General features: G+C 51.3%; 3 protein-coding genes and 1 non-coding gene across 4 annotated transcripts; 3 read left to right on the top strand and 1 right to left on the bottom strand.

Moving 5' to 3' along the window:
* The first annotated feature begins 829 nt into the window (after positions 1–829).
* Positions 830–909, top strand: P152DRAFT_t57. The gene has a single exon. It is a non-coding gene; the product is annotated as a tRNA-Asn (tRNA).
* A 5,153-nt stretch (positions 910–6,062) lies between these two features.
* P152DRAFT_205292 (uncharacterized protein) lies at positions 6,063–8,035 on the top strand. The gene is made up of 3 exons (XM_033674366.1): positions 6,063–6,678; positions 6,760–7,068; positions 7,118–8,035. Exons 1-3 carry the CDS (start codon positions 6,276–6,278, stop codon positions 7,837–7,839), a joined length of 1,434 nt encoding a protein of 477 aa, XP_033530470.1. The 5' UTR covers positions 6,063–6,275; the 3' UTR covers positions 7,840–8,035.
* A 663-nt stretch (positions 8,036–8,698) lies between these two features.
* On the bottom strand, positions 8,699–10,196 carry P152DRAFT_452492 (Fasciclin-domain-containing protein; the record flags this gene model as incomplete). The annotated part of the gene is made up of 2 exons (XM_033678297.1): positions 8,699–9,352; positions 9,399–10,196. 2 exons carry the CDS (start codon positions 10,194–10,196, stop codon positions 8,699–8,701), a joined length of 1,452 nt encoding a protein of 483 aa, XP_033530469.1.
* A 51-nt stretch (positions 10,197–10,247) lies between these two features.
* On the top strand, positions 10,248–13,388 carry P152DRAFT_476937 (glutamate decarboxylase; the record flags this gene model as incomplete). Its single annotated transcript, XM_033681549.1, has 6 exons — positions 10,248–10,253; positions 11,459–11,654; positions 11,707–11,731; positions 11,786–12,388; positions 12,452–12,969; positions 13,120–13,388. The coding sequence occupies 6 exons, from the start codon at positions 10,248–10,250 to the stop codon at positions 13,386–13,388; spliced, it is 1,617 nt and encodes a 538-aa protein (XP_033530468.1).
* Between the last annotated feature and the right edge of the window lie 2,364 nt (positions 13,389–15,752).

The raw sequence follows: 15,752 nt of genomic DNA, 5'->3' as shown, positions 1-15,752 counted from the left end.
TCGAGTCAGTCAATAGCCAATGTCAATCACCATCCAGGTATAGCGACTGAGTATGTACCTATAACTAGCTCGGAGATTACTACCATTGTTGAGTAGGCTTCACACAAGCAGCATGCGCTTCGCAACATTGGCTTTTCGTTCATAGTGGGTGTAGAAATGACTCCTAAATGAAAAGAGAAAGTGGAGTTAGAACTGTCATACACTAGACGCCAGTTCCCCTACCACCATGGCTCTAAGCTATCTATCATATACCATTCTGCTCTTCCTTACCCTTTAAGAGCTTGAATGAAACTTTGGCCAGCCCCCAGCTTTTGATTCCCATATACCTATACCTAAACCTTCGTCCATTAAGTCCTCTACAGTATACACTTCCCCGCCATCCAGATTGTTACTAAGAGCCGGACGAATAGTGACCTATGTGACTAAGGTATGTTACTAGCGCTACTATTCTGTCGAACTAAGATGTATAGAATTATACTAAACCGGATCCATTCGGATTTATATGTTGCGGAATACTGATAGAATATGGGAATCTGACGAAGGGTAGAAGATCTGGATGGGTGGCGAGGCAGCAAGGCAGCAAGAAGCTCGTGGAAATGAACACGATTGCCAATGAACTGGCTGATGCTGATCGTTATTTTCCCATATCTTTTCGTGGATATCAAAATGTAGTTAACTAACTAGTTAACTTAGATAACTGAGTTAGTTATTAGATAATAGCTTGTATACCCAGGTATGGGGTGCAACCATTTTCCGAAGTTTTGGCGGTTGTGCTTGAGTAAAATTCTATATAGTCTGAAAACAGCCGATTCATTTATCAATCACCTCACCGGCTATGGCGCAATTGGCTAGCGCGTGCGGCTGTTATTTGACACCGCAAGGTTCTAAGTTCGAGTCTTAGTAGCCGGGAAATTTGATTTTTTTGTTTACATTTTAAATATTATCATTCTTTTCAACCGTAATGATTCCTGAATAAATCATGTGGAGCAAGAAGGTTCATAGTTGCGTCGCCTTACAATAGGTAGTGATAGAAGCGAATTTTTTTTTATCGTCGGCCAAATAAGGGATGACCATCACATCAGTGGCGCTGAAGGCAGGAGGTGGCGAAGATAGAATGTTGGAAATTTGGATACAGATAATGGTATGTATCCCGTATGGGCCCTTTGGTATGATATTGAAAACGACATTGCAGCGTATGGTAGATTATGAGTGTGAAGCACTGGCTTAGGATATCAAGGCCCATGTACATGTACTACTGGTAGAAGTTCAACCATATCGGATCGCTAAAGCCACAAATACTTGTACATATGATCGAAGTGTGGTATTATAAGCCACTCAATCATAGATTGATATAATAAACGAGAATCTATAATATGTAGTATAGAGTTTATTGCTATCCATCATTAACAGTTCCCTCATTGTATCTAGTGTTTAGTGCTGTTAAACTTCCTTTTTAAGACTTGGCCGGCGATTATTACCTCTCTAACTTTTGCTCGCTCAGCACTTCTTCATCATATCTCTACATCTATACTTCGACTTTAGATCTCAAGCTTTAAATATACACACACATCGCCCTAACAAACTCATCTTGAATCTCCCAAGTATTGATGGGATTGATATTCTACAGCATAGAGCGAAAGATACCGCGAACGAGATCCTTCTCTTCACAGCTGATATGAACAACAAGTCCAAGTAAACCACGGATGCCCCGAAATGACACTATCTAGGGATCAAGAAATACCCTTCAGTTCACGTATATGTTCTGTCTTTATTGCACTCTCCTTCTCCTCTCTGGTCAAAATGTTATCTCTTTTTCACACACGATGTCCCCATCGACTCTTAGTGCCATGCAGTCATTCCATCGCAAAATGGAGTTTACCGGAGCACGCACTGAGAGGGACGAGGGACGGAAGTAGAGTGGTCCGGCATCTCTCCAGCATAAAGTCGTAACAGATCAGATGTGACTATGTACTGGTTAACTCTGCAAAATGTCGCCTCTGATCAAGTCACCAGTGGTATCCCTATTGAATCTCACAGTTCTTATACGTACCAACCAAGAGCCGTCTTTGGCGCTTGTAGCCCCCAGATTGGGGAGGCTTTGAGAAATGAGCACTAATAACAGGGGGCGTTTCGCGGAAATGATTCCGGATGCCAGGTCTACTCTAGTCTCTAGCCCATCGTCACCAGCGCTACCTTAACAACTTCTCCACTATCACCAAATCCGGTTGGAATCACGCATTCTCCGCCGAGTATGCAAGTTGGTACCTAAACGATGTCAGGCCAAGAGACGCCATTGGTGATGGATGAAGGGAAAACTTGATCAAGATACTCATGACCCGAATACCCGGAAGCAGGTAAAACCCTCTGCATGAAGGTTGATGAATAGTCCATTCACTCTGCAGTCTTCAGCCTGGGGGATTTGGCTCAACCAGTCATTTTGCCGAATGACCGGAAGGCAAAGGATCGTGCTCGATTTCTCCCAGCGTCTCTCCATGCTGGATATGCGCGAGTGCGACAGACCAAGAACCAGGATCCTTCATGGTGGTCTCGCGCATTGGGCGCCTAATTCCCCAAGCCCTATTCTGGGCCGCGTCAAAAGCACATGCTTAACGCTTGACGTCGTATCTGCATTCTGCAGTAGCCTCTGCAGTGGACGGTAATGCCAGGAGTCAGGACGTGTGTTGGCTTTTCGCTTTTTCTGCTTTTCATCACCAGACTGGGAAAGGCTTCTGGGCTCTGGCCAACCGAATTCAATAGCCCCTCGAAACAAACTCGTGGGTGGTGCCATATGTACGAAAGGATTGGGTCGTCGTCACGATGGGGAAGTATTGAGCGATGACACCAGGAGTTCAGGACTCACTGCAACTCCATTATCGAAAATCGAATGGTTCCAACTTTAAAACAGGAGTGGATGTACAATCATCTCGAAGTTTGCCATGAATCGACGTCCCACTTTGTAGTCCTCGACGGGTGAAGTGCTGAACGGAGACGGAACCTGCTCCACAGTCGATGTTACCCATTCATCTCGGCGAGAATTAATTTCGCCGAAGTGGCGTAGATACTACACAGTATAGTATCCAGGTTTTCAAAAGGATCGTGGTGTCCCGCCAGCGGAAACAAAAGGACGATGATCGCCCATTCAACCTGCATGCCATCTTCACAACGATGCAAACGACGCAACGACGCAACGGTCGTCTCCGACCAAAAAAGAACAGATGCCGATCCGTGCCCCCGGGCAGGCTGAGACCGGGCACCAGCGTATCTCGCTCAGAGATCGGAGGATTCCCCATTGGACGTTGTTGAGAAACTAGGGCAGAGATCATGAGAGGTTTCGCTTATTTCTGCCTTACGGGAACCAGTGCGAGATGCTAAAAGAAGCCGAGGGTGTCTTGGTCTTTAGCTGCTGGCTTCAGCGGTTCTAAAAAATAAAAAAAGACTTAACAATGGGGCATTAATGTAGCGCTAAGGTACTCCGTGAGTTCGTGCCTCGATCAGACACACATGCCCACATGCACAACGTGCGTGAGATGGTCCCGATCTTTCAGGACGTTTGTTTCAACTTTTGAAATTTCGGTTCAATCGCATCGTCGTTCTATAAGCGATCATCGTTATGCAAAGCTTCGAAGATTAGGTTTTGGACTCCTATTATGACTTACCAGTCCCCATTGCTCAATGGTCAAATTTGCCCCCACCAATCCTGCCTTAGCTCTATCGACTTTCAGCTTTCATGTCACTTCGGTCCTTTGGTGCCATGTGCAGGTTGCAGCAGCCCATGTCGTATTGGTATTGTAGTTCCTTAATCCTTACGGATGAGGCGGCTAATAATGGAAAACAACCTGACGCTGCTGAAAATTTCCTTGCATTTCGATGGCGATTGAGATCGGTATTATTGGTCGTTGATATTCCCCCACAGTCAAAATATCGCTTTGTTCTGGTTCCCTAACCACGATATTCCCGAATTCCGTCATGAACCACGGAGTACTCCGTCGACCCGCGTCCGTACTAGCATCTCATTTTCATCATTTGCCTGGGTCTCTGGGGCGACTGGGGATGAAAACGCTGGTCCTCCGGTGCACCGGCAAAGCCTCCGCGCTTGTGCGACACCTTTCCTATCATGGTTTGGCCCTGTTGACGATAAAATGAACGTCCCTCATCCGCTCCCCACACCATCGGCTACGGGCTCTCACATCCCAACAGTCCAGTCCACTCTTGGCGGCACAGCGCCCTTAATTTGCAGATCCCACAACTATCGCTTATGGTGGCATGATCCGAGGGAATTTCTGGGTACATAGCGATTCCCAAGCCAAGGCCAGATTAGGTTTGACTTTTGAGAACGGCGTCAAGTCCGTTCGCTCACTCCGCTGCCGCAGACAAAGGGAGCAAAGGACTTCGAGTACTTTCTTAATTCTCATCTGTCCAATTAGTCCTAAATCAGGATCATTGATTATCATACATGTAGATATTAGCAGTCAGAAGCCAGATGAGGGTAATTGTTGGACAATTGCTTCTTGAGCTCCACGTGCTGACGCCAGCGAGTCCATGACTAGGGAAACGGATCACCCAAGAACCACGATCAAAGAATACAGCTGTGGCCCGTTGTCGAGGTGGCGTTGCTGGATCATGGGGCCGTTGGTTGATTGACCAATGATATGGACTTCGGACATTTCTGAAGACGCAATGGACTGTGGGCAGGCTTGACCGATGTGCTAGTCCTAAATTCGTGGCGATGGCTGATGAGCAACCAGTGAAGAGTCAAGAAACCGCTACGCATGGTCGATTGAGTACCTGGAGGCAAGGTCAAACCGTTTGGATAATGAGGAATTCACATGGAAAATTCACTAAAATAACATCAGAAAGCAATCAGTCGGACGATTTGGACGACATCCATAATTATTGAACGCCTTCTAGACTTTTACGGTTGGAGATGCATGAAAATACCAGGGCAGCGGGGCAGCGATGGAGCTGCTGGGCGCCATGTCAATGGTGACCCTTGATAACGGTTTTAATCCGCATTGTGGCGTTTCGGACAACACTCACAGCAGACCGGTTGGTGCATTGACCACATCTTAGCGGCTCCCATGAAGCACTGGTCTCTTGGAGGAAATTCAAGGTCATCGTGTCTTGGGGAGTTTGGACGTGGTCCCCTGAACAGTTGCACAACTCACAAGGAGTGGTGCAGCTTACGGAGGGCCGACTTATCACTCCACCAAAATGCATCCCATCAAACCATCACTAATCGCCAGCCTTGATTTCATGTATTGGCCTGGTGAAGAGATGCGAAAATAGGGTGCAAGATGATCTTCAATGGCTCAGGTCCTAACGACAACCCGCAACACACGAGGCACACAGCGGGACTTCTCCCTGACGGCGATCCTTACCGATCCACCCTGGTGTACCGTATATCTTGTCTCCAGTCTTTTCGTTGCTCCGCTCGGAGACAGCCTCGCGACTCACGTTGTACTTATCCAGTTCCTCAACTAAAAAATGTGGCAACGGGCAACTTACCCAGGTACCAGTTACTTCGGATTGAATACTAACCCTGTCAATCATCCCCACTTGTCTTTTTGTGTTGTAACATGTACCCAGTAATATGGTGTATCACCAAGTCGACGATGGCCAATGCGTACCATATGCAGTCGACAGCTTACTCACTACTACTTACTGGCTACCAGTTCTCTGTAACTTATCTCCAGCGCAGGCAAACTTGAAGGATTCGGAATCTCGTGTGGCTTCCCCTGTGCCCTCCACTGGAGCAAGGGGTGGTACCATCCGACCACAATCTAGTTCCGACCATAGTAAAGACTTGCATGGTGCCAGGGGGTCAACAATCTCATATGTACTGACGTAAAAGGCAAGCCTGGAGGCTTGAAGTCTTACAGTGTTAAGCAAACGTCATCTGTGGACTGGACTGGGAAACTAAGTTAGGACGAAAATGATCGACGGACCGTCCCCGCAACTCGTTGGATGAAGGATGAGATCCAGCACTGATCAGAACGGTACCCAGCACACGGTTTGTTCCCGTCATTCCTCCCTCAACTCCTACACTTCGCTATCCCTTTGGTCAATGGCGATAATCATGTAGCGGTATCCTTTCGGAGTCGCCAGTGGACGAATTGATACAGCCATACGTTGGACTATCCAGACGGACTGGGCCTTTTGGCTTTCCCCAAAGGCTTTTCGCAAAGGTCTAGATCCGGGTCGTTGAAGGACTTCAGTCTCTGTTTCCGTACAGGGTACCTCGTCCGTTCTCCGGCTTCTTGAATTGGAGTAAGCGAATGGCTCTCCTCACGCAACACAGCTTTCCTTCGACGCCTTCCATCGAGTACATATCACATTACTCGAATGCTGCGGCCTTTTCCTTCGGCCCGGATGTTAAGTCCTCATGTGCACCCGCCGCACTAGGTCACACTGAATTGTCTATCGCGGAGGCATCTTCGGCCATCGCATCATCACAGGCACGGCCATCACCAACCCCGACGGGAAGGCAAGCCGACCCGGCTCTGGAATCTGGAAGGAAACGGCGGACTTCTCAGTGCAGTCTTGAGCATGGTTTGCGACACACTTTGTCCGCGGCACAAATAAGAGAGACAGCAATGGCTCCAGATAGCGAGCCCACCACTCCAAACACCTCCAAGCCCCGCAATAAACTAGGTTATCAAAGAACGTCGGTCGCCTGTGGTTAGTTCCTTTCGAATGAGACTCCCTCTATTGTGGTGGCTTGACTGTGGTCACTAGTTCATCCGCTTATCATCCTCACAGGTCACTGTCGCAGACGCAAGATACGATGCGTAATTGCGCCGACCGAGAAGTCGGGAAGGTGTCAAACCTGCATCAAACTTCGAAAAGAATGCCATTTCTATCCAGTGGAGCAGGCAAACTCGACAGAAACTCGTCCCCAATCCATGATCAAGAGCGACAGTGGACTGTCCGGCTCCTCTGCTCCATCACCGGCTATGGCTGGATCACAGGAGGATGACCAACGAGGTTCAAATCAATCTCTTCAAGATAGCGATACCAGTTCTGCTTCAGGGATGGGCAGACCGTTTCCGCCGAATTACCCTGCCGAAGGCAAGTTACACCTTTTCTACTGATCGCACTGAACTGACCGTCGGAATAGCAGGGTTCTCGCAGTCATATGGGACAATATGGAACCCCTTATTCAATCAGCCATTCATTAATGAGTCCAACCTCCCTACTCAATGGAACCCACCGCCACCACCAATCCCAAGCCAACTCCTAGCACAACCACCAATACCAAAGACCCCTCAAGAACAGATGCTGCACCAACACAACCCCAACTTCGACTTGGGTGCTCAAGGCCGCTCCTTCTCCGTCGGCAACGCCGACCACTTCGCCAACTTCAACCCCTACGCATCCTTCCCCGACTCCGGCTACCCGCAAGACATGCGTTCCCGCCAGGCATCCCTCCCAAGCATCCCCAATCCCCTAGCCTTCGATCCCCAGCACCCCGAGCTGGCACGGCAACAAGTCATCCCTGCGGCCGCGACCCCGACCATCCCATCCCAATACACCGGCGCGCCGCCCACTCACCGGCGCATGCCGACCTCCTCCGCCACCTCGGGATCCACCGTCCCGGCATCGGCGATTCCCTTTACTCGCCCTTTGACCACCAACGCCCCCGTGTCGAGTTCCGTGGCCTCCGAGCAAGTCGGCTTCGTGGTGCAGCCGCTTTCACATTCGCAAACGTGGCCGACGTACGTGGAGCAGACACAGGGTCACCCGCCTTCGCAGGTGTCTGCGCCGATGCTGGGTTCGTTTGCCGGGCCGTGGTACGGCGAGCATGGCGACTCGTACGGGCAGGGAGGGCCACCACAATAGAAATATACTTCATGAGTGCTGAAGAAACGGTCGATTTAATGGGTGGGTGGGTTCGGTTAGGAGAGGAACGGTTCCTACGAAAGAGACGGTGACGCATTTTCTCACGGCGTTGACAGTTTTGTTTTTCTGTTTTCCTGTTTCAGCGATGTTTGATGGCTTTCTGCGATGATTTGCATGCATGGATTGGTATTTGCTTCGGATGGAAAACATTCGGCCCTGATTCTCTGATTTCCGGTTTATTACGAAAGCGGGAAAGCATTTTCCTTTCTCTCCGTCAGAAGCCCCTCTCCCCACTCTCCACTCATCTATACACCATCGATTACACTTATTCTGTATACCGCCGATTTTAATCATGCCCGTTACGCGGTGGTGCAAGGCATTCTTCACGGCCTTAGACTAATATATTGCGCGCTGTACTTCTGCATAGCGATCTGGAGGCTGCTAGACCTCGACATGGAGCGATATCAATTTTACATTCGGCAACGCCGATCTGGGCTGCTAGGCCCTGGACATAGGAGGAAGACGATGGCGATTCGAGGCTGCTAGGCCTCATGTTAGAAAGGCATGATGACCCCCGAACTAGTGACAATGAAAATGCGCAAGGTTCAAAACTTCATGGGAAAGTGATGACGACCATTCCATTGCCTAACCGGAACTCCGCCATTATTTCTGAATCGTTGTCTGTGCTTCATCATCTCCTTCATCTCGTTCATAGCGACCTTGCCGCGCCACCAAGCGCCTCTCGCACAGATACTCGGCATCATATGCTTCCTAACATCAACAGTCGAATCATCCACCAACCTCTCGCTCCTGACGACCCGCTCCGCATGCTCACCCTTATTTCCCCCATACTCCTCGCTCACAACTCCCAATTCCACCCCTTCTCCTCCAACGGCCCCAGCCTCTCCACCAACTCTTCCACCTCCATCTCCTCACCCATCCAAAGTCCCAGATCCTCCTGCCCCTTCGGCTCCTTAGGCGGGATCAACACCCTCCCCACCACATGCACCACGCCGTCCTTCGCAACCCCATCCGCGACCGCGACGCGCGCGAACCCGTTAATCCGGATCCCGGCAAACGGGCCCCAGCGACCGACATCGACGCTCAGATGCTTGCCCTCGAGGAGCGTGGGGAGATCGACGTGGAAGTGCGGCGGGGCGACGTTGTCTGGATCCATAGCTGTAGAGCTTCCCTCGTGCTTGGGCCCATAGAAGGCGTCAGAGTACAGGGTCTCGTTGTGCACGATGTGGTACTGCAGGAGGGCTTTCAGGTACTTGTGGCCGGGCGGGGAGAACAGGAAGGCGTTGATCCGCGGACCGAGTTTTTTGAAGGCGGAGTTGGAGGGGGCGAAGAAGGTGGCGCCGGTGTGTGGGGGGAGGGGGAGGAGACCGGTTTGGTGGAGGCCGAGGGTGAGGGTGCTGAAGGAGGAGGGGAGGAGGGAGAGGAGGGGGGTGGTGGGAAGGGGAGGGAAGAGGAGGGAGTCGATGCCATGGATAAGGCCGTTGGTGGCGGGCTGGGGGTGTTAATTGCGGAAAGATGGGGAGGAAGGGATGGCTTACGATGTTGGAGACGATGAACTTGGAGTAGTAGTTGAGTGTCAGGCCCTTGAAGCTTAGCTTCACGGCAATACGTTGCGGGCCATTGAGGGTATCTGGTTCGTAGCGGGTGGGGATGGTCTGGCTGATCAGCAATCGTTTTGGCGAATACAGGCCGTCGGCAACATGGTAGGTCAGAAGCTTCTTGATGAGCTCCTTTGGAGGCTTGTGGTGGTGGGGGAGCTTCTCAAAGGCCTTGTCTACGGGGGCAAAGACGGTATAGTTCGCTTCGGTTCCGTTCAATAGCTGTACCAGGTCCTCGTCCTCGTCAATCAGCGCGGCAAGCTTGGTGGTATACTTCGATTTCGAGATGAGTTCGTATACCGTCAGATTCGACGGGCCGTGGTGTGGGGGCTTATGGTGTGGGGGCTTATGGTGTGGGGGCTTATGGTCTGGAGGACCATGATGCGGAGGACCATGATGCGGAGGTTCGTCGTCCTCGAAGGTATCGACATCGTCAATCATGGACGACTCCAGCCAGGAGGTCACATCAAAGAACTCCTCCGGGAACCGATCAGCACCAACAAGGTCTACGACGCGGCTCATGGATCGCATGGCCTCATCGATGGCGTTGGTCGATGTCTCCACGACATTATCGAGGACATCTCGGACGCCGTCGGCGATTTCATCTTTACTTGGGAGATGGACCCAGGCCGTGTCGACTTGCTCGTGAAGTTCGGAAATGGATTCGACGATCTGCTCGTTGGGAAGTACCCACGCTGTGCTAGTAGCGGCTAGCGCTACGATGGGAGAGAACCGCATGTTTGTGGGTTCAATGGCGGGGTATGGAAGAACAAGTCGAATTGACAAATGATGAAGGTAAACCTACGAACGAAAAGAAGAAGCACAAAGCGAAGAGATGAACTAAACTACAGTATACTAGAACAGATCGGATGGTGGTGGTGAGACCATGAGAGTCGCTCGCTCCAAGGCCTCCGGCAGGGCAGAGCTCGATGAGATGATGACGAATACAAGCTTTCGGCCCCGCAGATGACGATCGGGTTGATGTATGCTCCGTGTTCCAGGAGCTTCAGCCAATCTGCCGTGTCCAATTGTTCATGGTCCAACTGAGAAATCCTTACGAGATAGACTGGAGTCTTGACGCGATCCCATGTGCCTCTGACGGAATCCGACAAGTAGCAGATCGGGATTCTATACTAGACTGACGTGCTTGGAAGAATGACGCAGCCTAGGTTATCGAGATTCGAGAGCAGTGAGACTTAGGATGTCGGCGTTAATTCGACCAAAAGCGCCGATGGAATACGGAGTAATTGGATGATATTTTGATGGTTAAGATGCCAATTAACTTGAGTGAGGCAGCATTGTAGCAGGTATTATGTCCCGGTATTCCACGATAGACACTTATGGATATCTCAGGTATCCATGCTGACGATATTTGAAGGACTCAATAATCTAGACTTCCAACGTTCTAGCGTAAATTTCATGAACGAACAAGAGGTAACCCCCAATCGTGCTTTTGATGACTTCATGATCAACCCCTCTCATTTGTTGTTTCGTCTGCGGATATGGAGTCGAGCATAAGAACCTGCGGATTACTAGACTCCGAATATAATTTGAAGGTTTGCATATTTTTCTTTTCATAGGTATGAGCAGTAAATAGATTTCCAGCTTCGGGCAGGTTTTCCTGATATATGACGTGACGGTTACTTCATTCCTCCATCACCATTCTCGCAATATTACCGGCAGATATCAGAACGGTGTTCCCTTATGAAACCGAAGAGCAAGCAACAACGCAATGGCTGGTTTCTTTAACATTGAATTGCCTTTTCATTTCTAATTGCCACCTCCGTCCTTTTGCTTTGCTTCCAATTACTGCAATTCATAGGTCATATCAAACCTGCCGCTGTAGTGTCGCATTGAAAGATGCCGCTGTCCACTCACGTGAGTCTCAATGCTGCTTGATCAACTTCAAAATACCTACATCCATACTGTCCCTCCTACCCTTTTATTTTCTCTTGTGACAACCTTCATACTATCAAACCTGGGCCTAACTGTTTGATCAGATCGATCCGGAAGAGCTGGTTGAGCTCCTCCGTGACTCCCCGCGTGGGAAACATGCGAAGAGCCATGTATCCCATTTTGCTCCGTATACCGCCCGAGATGGTCGCTCTATTGAACTGAGCAAGTTTCGGCTCCCTACCAATGGAGGGGATCCAAGTGACGTGCGTCAGATCCTCGATGATGAACTGTCGCTAGACGGTGAGTGCTAGATTCCGGTGAAAGGACGACCCATCCCGATCTAACGGATTAGGACGTCCGGCACTCAATCTGGCATCGTAAGGAAATAGCATGGAATAGAACGAGAGAGGGTTGGAGCTAAGTTCGTGTAGATTCGTCTCCACATACCTCGAGCCGGAGGCGGAGCGGCTCCTCAAGGACAACTACAACAAGAACCTCGCTGACTCGGACGAGTACCCCACGCTCATGGACATCCACGCGCGCTGCGTCTCCATCCTCGCGAACCTCTGGCACGTCCAACCGGGCGAAAGGGCCATCGGGACGGCGACGACGGGGTCGTCGGAAGCGATCCAGCTTGGGGGGCTCGCAATGAAGCGGCGGTGGAAAGAGAAGCGTGAAGCCGAAGGGAAAGACACGTCGAAACCGAACATCATCATGGGGGCGAACGCACAGGTGGCGTTGGAGAAGTTCGCGCGGTACTTTGAGGTGGAAGCGAGGATCTTGCCGGTGTCGAAGGAGAGCCATCATCGGCTGGATGAGAGGCTGGTGAAGGAGAATGTGGATGAGAATACCATTGGGGTGTACATCATCCTGGGATCAACGTATACGGGCCACTTCGAACCGGTGCAGACAATCGCGGAGCTATTGGATGAGGTACAGAAGGAAAAGGGGCTGGATGTGCCGATTCATGTGGATGCAGCGAGCGGAGGGCTCGTTGCCCCGTTTACCGACGCTGGAGTTGGAGGGGGGGCATGGTGAGTTCGCAAACTGGATGATCGACGAGGCGTGCAGATGTCTAATACAAATCGATCGCGCAGGGACTTCAAGATCCGGCGCGTCCACTCCATCAATGTCTCAGGCCACAAATACGGACTGGTCTCGCCCGGCCTTGGCTGGATCATCTTCCGCGACCAACACTACCTCCCGAGGCATCTCGTCTTCGAGCTCAACTACCTCGGCGGCAAGGAGGAATCCTACACTCTCAACTTCTCGCGCCCGGGCGGCCAGGTCGTCGTGCAGTACTTCAACTTCATGCGCCTGGGGTTCACTGGGTACAAGCGCATCATGGAGAACTGCCTCGCCGTCGCGCGCCTACTCAGCCGCAGCCTCGAAGCGACGGGCTGGTATCGGTGCCTCAGCGACGTGCATCGGAAGAAGGGGGACTGGGGGTACCATGGGCAAAAGGAATTCGTCCGCAGCGAGTCCAGCGCGGATTACAACGAGGGGCTGCCGGTGGTCGCGTTCGCGTTCACGGAGCAGTTCAAGAAGGAGTATCCGCACGTCAAGCAGGCGGCGGTGAGCCAGCTGCTTCGAGCGCGGCAGTACATCGTCCCGAGTAAGTTCAATAGCGATCATCGCCATCAACACCACCAATAAACCCACCCATCGCCTTCGCGTCCTTCAGCTCTAAACCGCAAACCCTACATGGCGCAACCAATCTAGCCCCCCCCCCCCCCAAAAAGCAAACTTAACCAATAAATCACAGACTACCCGCTTCCCGCCAACGAGCAGAACACGGAGATTCTCCGGGTGGTGGTCCGCGAATCGGTGTCGATGGACCTGATAGACCGGCTGATCGGCGACCTAGTATCAGTGACGGAGACAGTGATGCAGATAAGCGAGGGCGATCTGGCGGCGTGGCAGTCACTCTCGGCGGACAGCGTGGAGAAAATGCATTCGACGAAGAAGCGGAAGCGGAGTGTGGAGGAGGATCGAAAGCAGGGAAAAATGGCGATCCATACGGCGGTGTGTTAGGGTTGGTGGTGGCGTGGATATTGATCTTGTTTGTTGCACGGTGGAGGGGCAGGATCGAGATTAGGGGGGTTTGTTGAGATGTCACCCGTGGTAGGAGAGAGGAAGGGGTGTCACTGGGCGGAGAAGCATGTTGTGGTCCGGCTGAATGATGAGATTGAGTAATTCTGAGAAAAGCACCGCCGCCACAACCCTCGATTCTGTCATGTCAATATGTAAGTCATTATGTACATTGTACCACCATTGAGTTTTTGGATGATCGACATTCTGGAAACAATTGCATGGCTTGTGCTACGCGTCTCCAACAGCCACCACCACTCACTCCGATAAGTCATGGCCTATCTGATTCCGTAATGGAATTCTACTCCCAAATCGCAACATTATTTACTTGCTTCTTCGTGCACTGTCTCCCTCTGTAATCTGTACGACACCCGTTGCAATCTGCAATGCCATGCATCAGTCCCGCCGCATCCCGAATACCAGGTCACAGCTGCTCCGTCCTGCCCGCCGCTTGATTGCTTGCTTCTCGACGCCGCACCACATCGCAGTCCTATAGATAAACCGACTGACCTGCAAGCCCGCATCCCGCCGTGGCCGAGGGGCGAGTTGGGTCGAGACCTGCGTCGAACGCAGGACGGCGATCTTGGCATGGCAGAGCAGGGCGGAGGGACTCGGAGGATCGGATCTGACTGGATGGAGTGGGGATTGGCTGAAATCTGGATTGCCGATGTGTTCGGACTTCCGAGTTCAGACATTTAGCGAACGGAGAGCGCGGTCGGATGGACGGCAGCGAAGAGTAACAAACACGGTCGTCTGCACGCAATATCGCTCATCAGAGTCATGAATCATCCAAGTCATCACCGTCTCCATTCTTTGATTCATACAGTCTTAAATCTTCATGCGCTTGACTAGCTAGCTCTGATACTTAGTAGTAGTAAATGATAAGTCCCAGCAAAATCTCAATAAACGTACGAGTAAGGTAGCCCAGTGATCCGGTGACGATCATCACTCATGATTCATGCGTCTTGACCAGTGGATTGGGGAAAATTTAGATCAGGATCTGATCACGGCAAGTACCGGTAGCGTCGTTTCCCAAATCCCTAAGTTCCACCCGTTCCCACCAGCCAAATCCTCGGATCAACCCTGTCGCATCCCTGCAGTCGGTGGTTTACGCTAGCTCGCCTTGGCGTGTCGGGGCGTGTGGCGCATGAGGATCGGATGAAGCAGACAAGGGTCGTCGGGGTTGGCGCACTGGTGCAGAAGCAGTGGGCCCAGCGGCTCAGTTGCACTTGCAGCCCGGATCCCTGACGATCTCCGCGCTCTAATTGCCCCGATCTCCGTCCATCCCTGGATATTCCCCCGGATCGAGCAAATCATTACAACCGCTTATCCATCCCGACGACCAGCACGACCCGTCTTGTCGCCTCGTTCTTTTATTTTTGGTGTACCTGTTGCGTAATTGCTTGTCCTGACTTTCTCATCGGTTGCGACTGGTTGTTCCCTTGGTTTTGTTTTTTTTTTTGCCGTGCGAAGATCAGCAATCTCCACTTGGGAAGCGACAGAGGACTGCGAGTCTGCGACGTTGCACTTTGGGGCATCTCCTGAATCGAGGGAACGAGACTGCAGTTGGGCGCTTGTGCTAGTTCGTTTGGTTCGCGTTTGGTTACTAGATGCCAAGGAATTGGTCAGTGCCCCCGTCCCGCGTTTTTTCTGACGACGATACTGGGAGCCCGGGAACCATCCTTGATCCAGTGGCTGTAGCATTCCCTTTGAGCCGCGTCAGAAAGTCACTGATAATTGATTCATGTCTCTCCGCTCATTTCGGCCAGGTACCGCACCGGACGATGCGGGCTTCTCTCGGTTCCGTCGGGCCCCTGTGCGATCGGTCATCGAAGCCCGACGCCCAGTCTCTCCGGTTCGTATCGTTGATTGCTTTTCCTCCCAGCCCTTGCCCGTCTGCAAATTTCCCGGTTTCAAGGGCTCGGGTTTTCCCTCTCCCTTTCCTGAGTACCCATGTGCCTGTGTGTCCGCATGTTCGGTTGCCCATTATGCACAGAGATCAGAAATGACCCAAGGACTCGGAAATGGCATGGCAGCACCGCATATGACCTGTAGGCTTGAAAGTTGTACCATCGTATTGGAGCGGAATCCCCAAAGTCAACAATCAGCATCGGTTTTACTACCCATCTTATTGGTTAATTTTTTCTCGCAAGGTGAGGCGTTTCGGTGGTTCGTCTCTCCGGTTGGAAGGGAGGGTAGATCACCCGCCTCGTTGATCCGTTTGACGATCCTAGATTCCTGGGACAAGCTGGCGGTTCACCAAAGATTATTAGTTCCAAATTCCAATATTCTATCGCTTGCACGTCA

The sequence above is a fragment of the Eremomyces bilateralis genome (genome assembly GCF_010015585.1).
Source record: "Eremomyces bilateralis CBS 781.70 unplaced genomic scaffold P152scaffold_30, whole genome shotgun sequence".
In the NCBI taxonomy this organism is placed as follows: domain Eukaryota; kingdom Fungi; phylum Ascomycota; class Dothideomycetes; order Eremomycetales; family Eremomycetaceae; genus Eremomyces; species Eremomyces bilateralis.
Note: the sequence above shows the minus strand (reverse complement) of the source record. Positions and strands in the feature narration are given on the sequence as shown.

Excerpts from the sequence above, each read along its gene's own strand:
- P152DRAFT_205292 (XM_033674366.1), top strand. The coding sequence starts at position 6,276 with ATGGCTCTCCTCACGCAACACAGCTTTCCTTCGACGCCTTCCATCGAG. Across the intron at positions 6,679-6,759 it reads AAGAACGTCGGTCGCCTGTG|GTCACTGTCGCAGACGCAAG; the intron begins GTTAGTTCCTTT and ends TCATCCTCACAG. Across the intron at positions 7,069-7,117 it reads GCCGAATTACCCTGCCGAAG|CAGGGTTCTCGCAGTCATAT; the intron begins GCAAGTTACACC and ends CCGTCGGAATAG.